This window comes from Branchiostoma belcheri, unplaced genomic scaffold (genome assembly GCF_001625305.1).
Source record: "Branchiostoma belcheri isolate BF01 breed outbred unplaced genomic scaffold, Haploidv18h27 scaffold52, whole genome shotgun sequence".
NCBI lineage: Eukaryota > Metazoa > Chordata > Leptocardii > Amphioxiformes > Branchiostomatidae > Branchiostoma > Branchiostoma belcheri.
The window spans coordinates 1,880,006-1,896,081 of NW_017804154.1; the positions used below are offsets into that span (position 1 = coordinate 1,880,006).

The window sequence follows — 16,076 nt, forward strand, 5'->3', positions numbered from 1 at the left end:
CATTATACATGCAATGATGCTTCAAAATACTAGTATTTCGGAAGTTAGCTTGGGAAGTGTAAACACGTGTTTATATATCGTAATGGCCAGGTTGCAATTTTTGTCCACTTCATCGATCTATATTTGGTAAAAGACAGTACAATCAAGTTGCCGTCTGTAGCATGGTCTCTACCAAACTGGTTATTGCAGTGATAACAGATACATTTTTCATAAAGTGGTATTGTGGTGACCAACACTCCAATTGTGTGACAACTTATACAAGGTATACATAGGCCATTGGGTAGGTTAGAGTTTAGCTGTGTTGCCCGACTCAAAGGGTCAGAGTTTATCCGTGTATTCAATGTACGGTGTATCATCACGTTCTTTTGTTTCCACGCCAAGTTCCTTTCTACCGGAATCGTCGGCATATTCGCAGCGGTCCGCAAGACTAACTGCATGGTGAGTGAAATACTGTATTTCTCGAGTGTAGTGTAGACTGTTCAGCAACACCATGGGAAACAGCTTTTATGCATGCAGGAGAGTAGGAAGAAAGGTTATTATCTGTTTCTTTGAGATTTCTGTAAGGACATCTTTCTTTTATCCGTCAAATACATAAATAGCTGAACACATTTTTAACGAAGGAACATATCGTAATTCACCGAGGCCTTATTAACTTGGCTTCGATTTTTTATCTATATCTTACAGATCATAACCTTTATGATCCTGTCCATCGTGTCTGCCGTCTTCACTGTTGTCGTGCTCTGGATTGCGGCCGGTGACCTCAGCTTTGATAGCTACGCGTGCTGGGACTGGGCCTGGGGTTGCCCTAACAAGACGGTAAAACCTTTTAGCAATAGGTCTACACTCATAGTAGTCCAAGTAGTCACCATTACAATGTGCAATAAAAACAACATTTCGTGCAAGAAATTCCATCCCACATAAACCCTTGTCACACATTCAGGACCTTCCCACCGCTTTGCTCCCGACCACTCCTCCAAATGAGTCGGCGGTGGGTTGGGAGCAGCCTGGAAACCATCCTATTTTTGGGTCTTCTAGCTCCAGTTCGCTCCTCTGGTCACATCTGAGCCGAATATGATTTCCCCTGAATAGGATACTTCCGACTGGAATTCATAGACGTCTGGCGCAGACGACCAAAGACTTTTATGCAAACTCGCCGACCAACTCCCAACCACACTGCATTTGCTCACCGTGATAAGCTCCCAACCAAGGTCTGGAGAGGTCAGTGGGGGAGATTGGGAAACCATGTTCGGCCATGTGTGACAGGGGCTTTACAAAGCTCTTATAATATAAGAACAAATTTTACTTAAAGGACTGCTTTTACTTACAGCTTAGTCTTTCAATATTCTAATTTCATGCAGCACTGCCTTTAAAACTTAGTTCATTCGTGTCAAAACGTCATCGAAATCCCGAGTTCTCTTTGGCGTTTCGACTGTAAAACGTTGTACTTCCCAGGCACGAGTAGCGATGGACTCGTTGCTGATCATCCTGGCCCTGTTAGAGGCTGGTCTGTCCATCGCCTCCTCCGTGATGACGTGTTGTGCCGTCTGCCCCTGTTGTAAAGGCGACAGTACAGACAGCTGCTGTGACAACTGCAGCGGCAATAGTTACCAGGTAAACAGCATGTTTCAATATCAAGTCGGTAACACATACTAATATAACACTTGGGTCCCGGTGACATATGTCGTGAAATTTCATTCTTAGTCGTGCGCATGTTCTGCAAGATTCATCTGTCTTGTTAAAAGGAAAAGGCTGCCTTAGGCCCTTGGCGGCGGTCGGTTCTGTCACAGCCTGCTAGTAAAAATTCTACAGCATCAACGAGATACGACAAAATAGTTCTCGGACGTCATTTTTCAAGTAATTCGAAAGACAATTACGCGACAGATAACCGACTGTCAGACAGGGTATTCACTTACTCTCATTCACTCCGTCCCGTATTAAAATGAAGTAAAAAATTAAAAACAGTCATGAAAAAGGCTGCTGTCTGTTTTTTTGCGTCTCTTTAACGTTACAGTCTATCTAAGGAGTCATACGTTTCACCTCCCAAAATAATTTCTACCAAAGCAACGACGACTTCATATCATCTCACTTTGATCCGTTACCAGCCACCAGCAGTTGCCTATCAGGTGGGAGCAGACGGCAGACTGGTTCAGATACCCAGTCAGTACGTCATACAGGGCGGACAGCCCATCGCCATGACACCGTTCCCTCCAAGCCAGCCCCAACACGCCACGGTCCTTCCTGTAGGAGCCATGGCCCAACAACAACCTCTGGTCGTCACACAGAACCCTGCCAGCATGGCTGCTGCCCAGGGGAGAGTTGGAGCCGGACTGGCCCCTGCGCCACCTGCCCAACCGCAGACGATTCAAACATTGCCAACGGTCGGACACGGTGGTAAGTCATTTGTCTGATATTAAATCATAAAAGTGGCGATAGTCCATTGTACATTTTCAACTCCGTCATTGCTGACGACGTTTTAAAAGCAGAGTGACTTTTGCACTGCTATTGTGCAAATGATATAATTTTGACTCTTTGTAAATCCTGAAACGTGGAAGGCAATGAATGTCTTGTGTGGCGCTGTTAGAATAAGTTATAAACTTAAGTTGTTATAAACTTAAGTTGTTATCTTTTGATGTTTTGATGGATAAAAAGAATGAATGTCTTGATCGTACCCTCTCTCAACGTCGCCCATTTCTGCATTTCTTACAGGTAACATCCAGTACATTCTTTCTACATCCACCCCCATACCCGTACCCATGCCACAAGCCGCAAGTCAGCAGCAGCCACGTGCACAGTCAGTGCCACAGGTTCAGTTCCAGCAGCCAATAGCCCCGCAGGCCGGGATCTCCCCGTACCCTGTGGCTGTGCAGCCCCAGGCACAGTGCCAGGCGGCCGTGCCGCCGCGTGAGGCCGGCTCCGCCCAGCCCATTGCCGCGTCCCCGCCGCCCGGTTACCAGCCTACTGACCCCGGAGCTCCTGCCGTGAACCAAGCCTTTCAGGCACAGGAAGATGATGATGTCGCTCTCATCGATGAGTGATGAAAAATGAATAAAACAACGCTTAGCATTAGAAGTAATACTACGAGTGCTACTGTTTAAATTACAACTTGAATCATGTAACCTTTTACAATTTTTGTTAGTCATCTACATATTGCTATTCATGATGTTAATGTGTTCACTGTGGCCTTGGTCTTCACGGTGCAGGTATATCATATAAACAATGGCTAACAACTATCGATAAGATCAAACTAGTTAAGCAGCACTAGGAAGTTTGTCAACCCCAACATATAGATGTCAGTATATACTATATATCAACATGGAGTGTGAAGCCAGTTTACTACAGGCTAGTATTGAAGAAAGTAGGTCACGAATTGTATATAAAAAGCTGGTTTGTTTGTTTGTTTTATAAGTATTGCGTAACCGCATACATATCAAAACTTTTTGTAGCCTATGCATATACGGACATAGTTGATGTCTTACAATGTATCAGCATAATTATTCAGTCCTATCATGCAATCATTGGCGGGAGGTACGTGTAATTACTAATGTTAGATTGAGATCTTTACAGCCTTCAACGCTCAACTTGACTGACACAAAATACAACATTATGTGGTCTGTAACAGCCGATTGTGAGCTTCCTTTGCGTTATAGTGCTACGATTATTGTCTATTCTCCAACTAGATGTGAGGATTCAGATCACTTTTGGTGTTTCCGCGTGTGTTTGCGACATTGAGCATGCCTTCTGGTATTTGCTCTTGCATTTGTAAATGCGTGTTAAAACACGCCATTCGTATTGGCGAACAAAATGTTGCAAGAACATTCGCCACTCAAGGCTTACAAAAACACGCGTACTAAGAATGGACCGGATCCGTACATCTGCGTCGACATGGTCAATCAGCGCACTCCGGCGGGTGTGGGTTTTTTTTTTGGGGGGGGGGGGGGGATACGGTGCAGGATTCAGTTACCCCCTGGCTACCTGGCACGGCTAATCAGAAATATCGGCTGTCAGAAAAACATTGAAAAACAGGGCTGCAAAAATGGTAGTCAATGCTTAAAGCGAGACTAGACTAGTAAACCTATGCCGGGCTCGGTAAAAATGTCCGTGATAAAATATAAACCCTTTTCTCTCATAGCCAAACAGGACGTTTGTACAACGCTTTAAAATCATTACCCTTTGCAACAACACTAGGTATATTCTAGGCATTAGTTCAATATGTAATACCGGCGATGCACCCAAGAAATGAAGGTACATACCCGTCTTCACAGATATAATTAAGGATCCAGCTCATTCTCATTAATTAACGCCTTATTTTTGCATCAACTTGTACTCTGTTCTAGTATTGTACCTTCTTTAACATTAATAAAGCGCAACACTAGAAAAGACAACTAAAGGTTGCAAATATAGGCGTATGATACCGAGAAGGAGCCGGATCCTTACATCTGCTTGGAGATTAACAGATAAAAGAACACACGCGAACGCCGATCCGACCTCACATAGTCGTGTACAACAAAGGTCAGGTAAAGGACATCCGCAATTTTTCCACTGTCAATTTCATTAAAGTAAGAACGTTTTGCTAACTTGTAATTAACGGTCCGAGGAAAACGCGGGTCATATATAATATCGGTGATCTACGGTACCTAAACGTGACACGTGTAACAAAAGCGATGAATATTATGCATCTTTGGTAAGTCAGCTCGTTACTCTTTTTGTGTACTATAACACTGGTGGAGTATTTCACGAAAGAAAACACGATTTGTTCCCCCGACACGTACCGACAATGGTGAAGCATTGCGCGTCTGTTTAAACTTTTCGCGCCTCACGCTGATTATGCCGCCAACCGTCAGGCTCCTGTGCAGGGAGCTGCAGTATTTATCAACGCTGTCAACTATGGCCGCCGTCTGATTTTCCAGCAAAAATTGCCGTTTTCGCCGCGATTTCTCCTCTCTACTGGCGTGTTCGGCTCTTCCTTCACCCTGAAAAATTGGTGGAAGATTTTTGACGCTTTTTGACATAATTTTTGAATTTTTCCCTGGGAAAATTGCCGCAGGATCGTGATTTTTGTGCAGCGAGGTGCACTCTTCAGCTTTGTGTGTACTACAACAACAGTCACAGTTCCACTACTTCAGAGTGTAACTATGGCCGACTCAGAGCCCGGCTCGGGAGCAGCGGCGACGGCTCCGTCCGCCGCAGCCGAGGGACCAGGAGGGGAGCTCGCCACCAAAAAGGGCAGAGGGCGGCCTAAGAAGGACGCACAGGTAACAATTGCATTGTATTCCCCGGTTGCAAGTGTTCTTGAATCCTTTCATAGCATTTCAAAGTTTACACAAAAAAATGTCAACGCTACCTGAGACTACCTGACCCAATTCTAACCCTTTGTGTCTGGGAATTAATTCAAACTCGCGTTTGGTGATGTCGTAAATTTTCCTCTCTGTAGTACTCATCAAAACATTTCTGTTTATTAAGATGAACTCTACAACCGATTGGGACCATTGATGTATTGCTACAGATAAAGAGAACACCCCCTAGTTGCTCCTTGTGTCTGATTGGTCAAGAGAAGTAGTACGTCATAGCAGGGCACATTGCTGCTGTTTTGTTGGATTGCTCTGGCTTGAACCAGTCATACATGTATAAACATCATTATACTCACCATTAATATATAACGTTATAGGCCACAGCAAATAAATTTTATGGATGACACCCTCTCTAGACTCCAAATCCTATGGGCCAAAAGAACAAAAACACACAAGATACCAAAATTTTAAGATTAAACTTAATATAATAACAAGAATTTAATTTAATATCAAGAAGTGCAGAAAGTGACACAAGTGTGGCAGTCTAGTACCACTACAACTACTCTCAAGGCCACTTTACACGTATCACGTTTACTTGATTTCACTAAGCACATAGCTGCCTCACTAGCGCATCACTTGTACAACATGTTTGTGTGTTTATGCACAAAAGTCTCAACTGTTCAAAGGTTCACTGTGAGTACACGTCAAGGTGAAGGGAACGAAATGTCTTGTTTTTTAATCAGGTGAAATATCAATGTGTGCGTGAATGTCATCCACAAAATGTACTTGCTGTAGCCTAACATTAACATAATATAATAAGTATTACATAAGCCTAACATAATAAGTATTGCCTCTTGTGTATGCTGTTGTTGCCTTGTCAGAAGTACTTTGTTATCGTAAAACAAGTGCCATTGTTTGAAACAATGGATATTTCCTAAAAATCAAATTATGATATACTAGCTACTATACAGTAGATAGTTACAAGTAGTGGATACTTGGTTACAATAGCAGTATCAAAATTCTGAGCGAGTGAATCTGGTGTGGTAAGAGTTGGTTTGTAAGATTTGGTGTAAGATTCTACAATGTCCTGTGTTTTTCTATGTCCAATATTTGGCCACTACGCTAGCTAACGTTCTATTTTGAACCTAGCCTGCTGAGGGAAGGTCTGCGCTACGCCGGCGGCCAGTGGTGGCACCTGAGCACTACGCCCCGCCCCCGCCCAACCCCAGTGGCAAGCGAGGCCGTGGACGTCCACGAAAGTCGGAGGGGGATGACGAGCCTCCCGTGAAGAAGGTGAACAGCGGTCAGGGCAAGCGAGGCCGTCCGCCCAAGAGTAACAATTCAGAGGCAGCCAGGCCGAAGGGAAGGCCCAAGGTAAGTTGACAGAAGGAAGGGTGTGTACTGTATACATTGCAAAAGTTCTAGTAATACTAGAATGTCATACACATGTTTATCACCAAACAATGCAAATAAATTTTGGTGTCACTGTTCCAATATGGAAGGGTTAATATGTTACTTCACATTGTATACTTTAACAAATGTACCTTATACCTATTTTGTTTACAAACTGATGAAAATTTCTTGTACAAAAATCCTAGAAGCCACTTCCTTTGTCAAGAATTATAAAATGACTGAGCTCTGAGACCTTTAACTTCCTCTCACTATACAAAGGGCTCCAAGAAGAAAGGCAAGGCTCAACCTGCCAAGGCAGCTGAGAAGGACGAGGAAGACTTCACCGAGGAGGGGGACGCTGAAGAGGTCGAAGAGAAGGTTAGAGGTCAACAGTGTCATTTGCAACAGGATACTCAGAAGTATTCACTGAAGCTTTTCATTTGATTCTTTTGCACCTGTTGAAAACTATTGGCTAGGTAGCTTTTGGAAAATAAATCAAATGAACGTCTTTGGCTAACAAATATCTACCAGTTTTTTTAATAACTTGAATGTGTCTTTCTCCAGACTGAGGTGGTGGAGACTCCCAAGAAACGAGGCCGGCCCAAGAAGGAGACTCCTGCCGTCGTGACTGAGTCAGATAACAAAGTGGACGCTGATGCGCCTGCTGAAAAGACAGACGACTCTGCTGAGGAGGGGCAGTAGTTCAGGCTGTGGTCTCCCGTACCAGCCATCCCTTTTTTTCAGTCTCAGATTTATAACCTTAAATTGAACTTATCTGTGTATTTAGGGCTTTGAACACCTGTTGGTTCACAGATTATCTGCATTTCTTCTCTCCTGAAACAGCGTGTAAGTGATGTCATTGTTCAGATTACACTTAACACTTTTTTTAGACATTTCAGTGCACTAAATCCATAAAGGTGTGACAATTGTGGTTGTAGATATGCTTGAGCTATCCACTTACTGCAAAATCTTTTATTATTCTTTCTATGAAGAGATTGCACCTACATTAAGCTGTCATTAAGAAATGGCATCAAGAATTCATTTACGATAGATGTTTGATAGCATGACCTTTTGTTCGTTCTATAATCTTCATCATACAGTGTATATGTATGTTTTCATATCTTTATAAGTTGCTTTAACCTTTCTTCAAAGGCTACTTGTGAACCTATGTGGGTGTAATGGCAGCAGAGAAACTGGAATACCTGTAATCCACCTGTCTTTTAACATTGTGTGAACGGGATTTGACATTGATGGGTATTCAACATAGTAAAACATTCCTCACTAAATCAAACCTAACCCTTTATCAAACTTGTGGATGTGCCATTGTTTAGGAGGCGAGAAACTTGTGTACAACTGTAGACATTCAAACAATAATCTTTATTGGGGACCAAAAATTCTGCAATCTGACTACACTTCCTGAAAATGGCACGTCACTTTACCCACGGGGGTAAAATTTGATTAAAAAAAACAACACAGAAAGTGAAGCAGTGGTTGTACTAAGTAAGATTAATAACAGAAACTGGATCAGGGCTTTTGATACAAGGAAAACACAGCTGTTGCAGCAAAAGAATTGGTCTACAACTGCTAACATTACTCTTTTCTTAGAGAGAAATATAGTAAATACCTTCATAATGATACTACATCTGAGTTGTGTGGGGGTGTTTTTGTTTCCATCTGCTGCTTATCCACAAAGGCCATACTTTATATGAGTTTTTACTCTCAATCTACAAAAACATGCAGTTCTCTGAACATTGCAACCATTTTTTCTTAGATATGTCACTCAACAAAATTAAGTTCAAGTCAGTATGTAGCGTAAACTTTACTCAGACTGATTGAAACCAAGTCATACCTACAGGAATCGCTCCACTCTGTACAAACAGGTTGTTATGATGTCAATTTTCATCTGATGTATAGGCTTGGTCAGTGTTAGTTGTGTAGTACTGGAGTATTGATACTGTGTATAGTCAAGAGTTTGTATTTAGCTCACATCTTAGCTTGGTAAGTATTGGTGGTTAGAGATGGCACTAGACTCTGAATAACCTGGCATCAATTCTTTGTGTTAACGTTGCTTGAGCAAGGTTATTGAAGCAGATGAGCTAAGCCTCTGATGTAACTTCAGTTATACACATCCAAGTGACATTTCACCTGAGTTAGGTATGCCTAAATGTATTATCAAAATGCATACATAAGAAAAACACCTAGCTAGACCAAAATATTCCTCTAGCCAAGCCAAGCTTCCAGAACTGGAATGTGTAGACTGGACATTAAAAAAAGTACAATTTTTTATAATGTCATCCCTCATGATGTACCTCAGATAGCTCAGCAAGTCTACTTCATGTTAAAGTTCGGTTCTATTGAAAAGACCTGATTTACAGACTGAAATGCAGGTAACTGCATAGCCTGAACTATACACAATTGTACCCTACATGTATGTGACAGTTCCATTGTAAACATTAGTAATGTTGATGTGATGATGATCTCATGCTGACATGACCTGTAAGTCAGATACATGTTTGCACAAAGTAGCTTAAGCTTGCCATTATGTGTGGGCCTTACTTGTCCAAGTGTAAGTGGTGTATCACTGGTAATGTACCCTGAGGTTATGTTATAGGTGCTTATATGTATGATGTTACTTGGTGCTACATGTGCATGCCTTATAGTAGAGCCAGCATCTCTGCTCAGTGTCTAACTCCTCAAGGAAACAGATTTACATGCTGCATACTTTAACATCACCACCTGCAGCCATCAGGATCATGACTGTTTTGCCATGTCAACAGTACCATAGATACATACATCATTCTAGTCTATACTATTTTATCATCCTACCTGGCTACTGATGGAATATTCTATGGAATAGCATGCCTAATGGATCTAAACTATGAGTCGGGGCAAAACCAACATCAAAATGACTTGTTCTCACCTGATTGCCAAGTTTTCAAAACAATAATGGTAATTTTAAAAGATTGTCTTTGGTCAACAAATCTAACTCCAGTTCCATATTCTACATATTTAACAAAATTATTTCAAGCAGCACGAGAGAACATCAGTAGATTGAAATTAACAGCCTTTCTGCTAGCAGAAATGAAACAAAGTTGTCCAATTGATGTCAGTGAGGTACAAATGTCCGTGTCACCCCAGATGTTTTCTCAAACTGTGGTCTGTTGTGTGCATGATAAATGTTGGATAAAATGATGGTTGTCAGGTGAGATAGGTACAGCAATACCAGCCAAACTGTTTGTGCCATGGGTAGAACACAATCCTAGATTGGGATATAGGGGACACAACTTGTTGGTTAGATGTTTTTGTATACAAGTGCTGATCTGATAGTGGGTGTGTAGAGCAACGTGTCAGATTTGCACTATAACATAGAGACTTAAAGCACTGTTGTACGTCGCTGCCAACAATGATTTCTGACCTTGGTAGGTTGTGGCCTCCTACTTTCTTTGGCGTAAGTCAAGGCAATTTTAGCCTGTGCCACATGTGCAAAAAGTTTATCATTATCTTTTTTAAACAAAATATTTGAAGATGGACCCACCCAAAATTAGTGGGGGCTGGCCTAGAATGTTAGGCATTTACTTGATCCAAGGACATTATACAATGTCCTTGCTTGATCTATTGTTGGGAAAAATGCAAGTTTGCCCTGGGATAAATGTTTGCTTTTAAGATGTACAAACCTTGATGTTGGCAGCTATGTAACATCTTTATAACACATTGTGATGATATGAAGTTTGTAAGTTACTATGTATTTGTCTTATTTCTAGTTTTGTCATGTAAACATGGAAAGTGTTTTGGGAACAAGTTTGGGGACTTGTCACCAAACAAAAATTCTGCTAGCTGGAACAGATTTGATAGGTATTTAGGCCACTGGCTTTTACAAAAAAAGTGCTTTGGAAAATGGAAAGAATGTTGAGAGATTTCTATATTTCTCCATGTTTACAGGAAGCCCCAATTTGTAGTGTTGTATTTTATGTACCAATAAAAGTTTCATATGACAGTCTTTTTGTCTATCAATTTATTTTGTCTGCATCTGTTTTTATGCCCAGAAAACAATTTTTGTGATAATATACACACATGTATGATATTGTGCACAACAATAAAATCCATTCCATTTCCTTGTATCAAGTTAGTCTCTGTAAATGACATAGTGACTTAAAAAGACTAAAATAATTCCATTATTTTTATTAATATGTCTGGCTCTGAAATATACATACATTCTATTTAAAAAAGACTTTCCTATTCCATAAACGTCTATAGAATTCAAAGTCAACGCCAAACAAACTTAATTAGAAATTTGTCACAGACAAAAATCGAATTCCAACGTTTTTGTGAATGATGCAGAAAAAGCACACTCAGGTGATTTCCTTAACTTAAAACCATTGACATACATGTATATGTCATGGTCAAAACACTTCTACCTCAATAGCAAGTTGGCACAGATCAGTTGATGATATTAAGCACACACACACTGGTTCTGAGATGCAATGAAGGCACTTACATTTTAGGACAATTGTAAGAAAACAAACCTTTGTAGAGATGATCTGATGACAGTCTGTGTCACACAATCCCTTCCTGCCAGAGACTAATTGGTCCATAAGGGACCAGTCAGTCTGTCTGAACCGCTAGGAGCTTGATTAAATCAGGCTAGTCTCAGGAATACCAAGAGATTCCACACAAATCTTAAAGATCTCTGACAAGAATGATTGCTAAAAGTGACTGATTCAAATCCTCTATAAATTGCTTCAGAAATGACAAGAAGGCTAATGAGCAACCGCCACATTGGATATCAACAACACAATCTGACACTGTGCCTTAATTGGGACCTGTTTGTAAAAATAAAATTCTTAGTTAGAGCACAAATACTGCAACTCCCATAACCCAGATAGGACCCATCTAAATGGAGAGGTCTAGATTCTTGAGATGATCAATGCCTTGCTGGGTAGATGAAGACTTGGCCTGGTCCAGTGCCCTCTGACCCTCCTCCTGAAGCCTTTGGCAGTCTACCAACACATCTGTGTGATATGATAAACAGCAGTTGTCACATGACTTGTGCTGCGGATTCATTTTTCTATATTGAATGAAGGCTTTCAAACGTTCCTTGAATGTAAATTTTCTTGTGACATACATATCAAGGGCAAAATACCATGTATGAAATATACATAAAGACATTCAAGGTTCCTGTTGTACATGTTGGGTCATCTACAAATGTACATAGTATGTAGTCTTTATGTCATACCTGGGCCGCGATTACGTTTGATACGGGTGTTCCGGCCATCGGGCGATCCGACGCGCGGTCGGGCTGGTACTCAGGCGATACGGAATACCCGTGTTGTATTCTATATGTATCATATTTGGTATACATACAGGATAGAGAGCTGATGCCCACGGATGATTGACTGATTCATTGATTGATAGATGCAACAATTAGGGTTAAATAAAGGGGTCATAGACCAAGTACATTGATTCCTTACCCTTGAACTTCTTGGTAACATCATCGATGGCAGCATCTTGAGCTTTAGTGTCCTTCAATTTCAAGGAGTCACCGGCAAACCAGGGCTGGGGTTTGCTCATTTCTGGGATTGGACCACTGGTAGGTATGCCTGTTAATTCAGAGTACATGTCTGAACTGCATTCATAATTCACACAATTAAATAGGCTATTAGGACATGTTGCACATTTTATGGCAGGCTATATTTGTATGTGGTGGTTTTGTTATTCCTGACAATGAAAACATAGATTGATGGGTGACTGTACAAAAGAGAAATCAATATTGTGAAACTTGTTCCAAAATATATTTCAAAATGTATTGTCACCTTATAAATTAGAATAATGACCTTTGACCATTGATCTTCAGATATCTTTTGCTTTAGCTTTTGATAATTAAAGATTTATTGTCTCTGTACCATACATTAGCTCCCCCTATACTCTTGTATTGGGTACTGCAGGAACAGGTGGTTGTCAGTCACAGATTTTGTTCTACTTCCCAAGGAGGCAGGCTGATGACAATTTAACAACTACAAGGTTAAGCAAAATGTTCTCTTTGATTTAGTCGTCAAATTAGTAAATGTGGACTACAAAAAGGTTAAGGTATCAAACCATTACAGGTTAAATGGATTTAAAATAGCTACAAAGCAATTGTATATGACAGGTATCAATACTTACCTTCTGGTTAGATCGATTTGCCTTAGATGACTGTTACCTAATCTAATCTAATCTCTTGCATACTTGTTTTCAGACTAAGTGTTTCTTCACACAAATATTGGTTTGCCACTGCTGTAGTGCTAGCAGGGATACAACAAGGTGCACAGGCTTCATAACCAAATTCTACATCAGCAAAGTCATTAGCAGTATGTGTTTAGTCAGTCCTATGGTAAGGTGGGGGGATTTACAATCATTAGTGGATGATCACTGCAAACTGCACACCAAACTGCACACTGCACTCACCACTAGCACCACTAGGGGGCTTACTCGTATTTATGGCATAGAGTCCAGAGTCGTGTGCAGCTGCCAAGTTGAAGGGAGGGGGTGAAAAAGGGTTTGTGAAAGAAAAAAAAACAGACCCATCACAATTTTCAAACACATGCATTATCATGCTTATAGGTATGTGAAAAAAACTATCCCATATATTCTGTGAGGTGACTACAATCTTCTGAAGACAGTGGAAAGTTATCTACCAGAGGAAGACCAGAGGTGCTGCAAGTTCCACTCTCTGTAGCTGGAAAGACAGATGAGGAGTATAACAGTGTTACAGTTGTGCTTGCTACACTTCATGAAGTAACTTTTCTTGAGGGCTAACATTGCTACAGTGAGGAGCTACAGCTAAACAGCTGAAGACATGAGTGACAAAAGCATCATGTTTCTACATCTGCTCTAGATGCAAGAGAAGTCAATAGACCTGGCAAAGCAATCAAATAGACTGAATGGCAAAACTGCATAGGGCTCCCCCTGGAAAGAAATATCAGTATCCTTCACTTTTGTTGTCCTACCTTGCAGGGTAGCATCAATCTCCGAGCAAATCCGGAACACCTCCGACCCTTTACCTGACAGCACCTCACCTGGAAGTATATACAGGCAAGGAATGAAAAATAAATCATCATTATCTCAATATACACTGACATAAACATGTTTCATTGCTATGTACCTTTGTAAGATTCAAGGTACATTGAACTTTGTGGAAGCCTTGCATAGCACTTAGTGCAGCTGCAAAGTGTGCAAGTGGTTAGAATTAGGTTTTGTATCACAATAGGGATTGATAACGGGAAAAAAAATTAAATTAGACTACAATTCTGACTTCTGGCATGCATTTGTATTGGTATATATCAGGCAGGGTTCCTGTCCAGACTTACCATCCAAAACTTTCAGCCTGGGCATCATGGATAAAACCCGCTTTTTGTAGGAGGCACCATGGCACACTGCAGGGAAGCCAAAAGTGATGTTGTTAGAATCAATCAACACTTGGGCCTTGTATGTAACAAAACATGGAAGGTGAAGAAATATAGTAGAATATTAAACAGCTTCTCACCTGGGTTAAAGAGTTCATGTACTTTATCTTGAAGTCTCAGGTTGGAGAAATGTTCCAGTTTAGCCAGGCAGGCAAGCTTGTCAATACTGGAGATGTGATAAATAGTATATGTTGATAAAGCCTTCATACAACATAAAAGATGCTTTATAAAGACCTAGAAGTTTGTGACCAGCACAGATTACCTGCTGATAAGGTTTCCAGCTGCATTAAGGGTTTGAAGACTGTCAGCATCTTTCAAAGCATCTGTAATCAAGATTCAAACACAAAGTCATTCATTAAATGGTGATAACCTGAAGAAGACAATACATCTCAATCAACTTCTTCTGTTAGTGTTTGAAATAAGATGGCTATTGAAATATCAAAGTACATGTATATGCATAAAAGAAGAAAAAAAGGGAGCATGCAAAGTTTAATACATCATGACGCTCATGTAAAAAAAAGCAACTGACCCAGCTGAGTGATCCTATTTGCTGATATGTCCAGGGTCAGCAGGTGTTTCAGTGAGCTGAGCGGTGCCAGGCGTGAGATGTCGTTCATGGACACGTTGAGATGCTGCAGGTTTGTGCATTCTCCAATACAGCCAAGGTCACTGATACCTTCAGGTAACAAAAGATACATGTAATATTTGGATGACCTGTACACATATCATGATGCCTTGTCACAAATGTTTTAAACAAAGCCTGGATAAGAATTAAGTGCTGAAAACTTAAAATGATTATATTATTTCACAACAATTCTATATGATATGAATGATAAGCTGAGAGGGTATTGTCATTCCTTGCTCAGACTGATACTGAACATGGAAAATCTTAGGCTAATAGCTATGAATAGTCACTCACCTCTATCACGAAAGTTGATGTAAGTGATACTGTCCAACTCAAACTCCCCGCTGTGGGTCTTTAGTGCCTGGCGGGTGATGTGGGCAAGGGGTTTGGGCTCTCCTGAAAAACAGCAAACATTTCAGTGGTAACATGAAGTACAGAAGCTAGGGTCAACACGGGTATACTACAGGCAGTGCTCAAGGTATCAAGGTATCAATACAGTCTCAAACATAAATTTCAAATGATTGTACTTCAAAAAAAAAAAGTGGACTATTTGTCATTTCATGCAAAATACAAAATATAAACTAGGCTATCAGGGTTCACTTTGCCTGACCAGCTAAATTGGGTTAAGGTGTAACTACATGATGCACCTATGAAAATTGTATGCGTAATATTGATTTACAACTGTTTAGTGCTAAAGAATAAACATTTGAATATTAAGAGTTGAAAGTCAGAATCTTCAATCAGACTTGTTTGAACTATTTGGCATCATTTGAGGTCATTGATTGTTTCTTTTTGATCTACATAACGTTCCTATTTAGGAACAGTTTTCTGTTTGCATATCCGAGACGAGACGTCATGCAAGCAATTTATAATACATATCTTTAATATAAATCGTTATTTAATAATAAGCTTTGGTTGGCAAACGTCTGATAGCAAGATTTAAGTACAAAAGCACACATCCTCAGAATGTCTTCCTAAGCTTGAATTTGGTAGGGCGGTTTGTCTGTTGTTAGGCAACATGTAAACGATACGGCAGTTCTGTTACACCTGTTACAGTGAACGTAACTCACCTGCGCCCTTTTCCGTATCTTCAGACATTTCCTCTGAATTCTAGTTCATCTTGTCAAGCCTAAAACGTTCATGGTAGTACAGACATATCTCCGATCTCCGGTGTATTGCATGTTTACACTGTAGATAAGATCAAATCACGTTCAAATCCAGGCAAATCCCGCCACTCACATCGAACAGCTTACTTCCGGGGTGCTGGAATGTACTGAGTTTGCGCCGGACAGCTACATTTTGCGGTAACAGTGATATTACGACATCAATTCC

General features: G+C 40.7%; 2 protein-coding genes across 3 annotated transcripts in view; one reads left to right on the forward strand and one right to left on the reverse strand.

Moving 5' to 3' along the window:
* LOC109480736 overlaps positions 1–9,037 on the forward strand; it is a 13,743-nt gene extending 4,706 nt beyond the window's left edge. Inside the window, exons 3-8 of the mRNA XM_019783009.1 lie at positions 685–816; positions 1,453–1,611; positions 5,124–5,252; positions 6,438–6,662; positions 6,960–7,058; positions 7,245–9,037. Coding sequence (XP_019638568.1) covers positions 685–816; positions 1,453–1,611; positions 5,124–5,252; positions 6,438–6,662; positions 6,960–7,058; positions 7,245–7,382 — 882 coding nt within the window. The 3' untranslated portion in view covers positions 7,383–9,037. The remainder of the gene's footprint in view (positions 1–684; positions 817–1,452; positions 1,612–5,123; positions 5,253–6,437; positions 6,663–6,959; positions 7,059–7,244) is intronic.
* A 107-nt stretch (positions 9,038–9,144) lies between these two features.
* On the reverse strand, positions 9,145–16,039 carry LOC109480738 (leucine-rich repeat-containing protein 61-like). 2 transcript variants are annotated; one of them, XM_019783012.1, is made up of 10 exons: positions 15,815–16,039; positions 15,039–15,140; positions 14,649–14,795; positions 14,382–14,442; positions 14,200–14,285; positions 14,024–14,089; positions 13,664–13,732; positions 13,122–13,181; positions 12,149–12,277; positions 9,145–11,689 (listed from the first exon to the last, which is right to left on the reverse strand). In XM_019783012.1, exons 1-10 carry the CDS (start codon positions 15,840–15,842, stop codon positions 11,571–11,573), a joined length of 867 nt encoding a protein of 288 aa, XP_019638571.1. In that variant the 5' UTR covers positions 15,843–16,039; the 3' UTR covers positions 9,145–11,570. The 2 variants fall into 2 exon arrangements, with proteins under 2 accessions (XP_019638571.1, XP_019638572.1); XM_019783013.1 differs by lacking the exon at positions 13,122–13,181.
* Between the last annotated feature and the right edge of the window lie 37 nt (positions 16,040–16,076).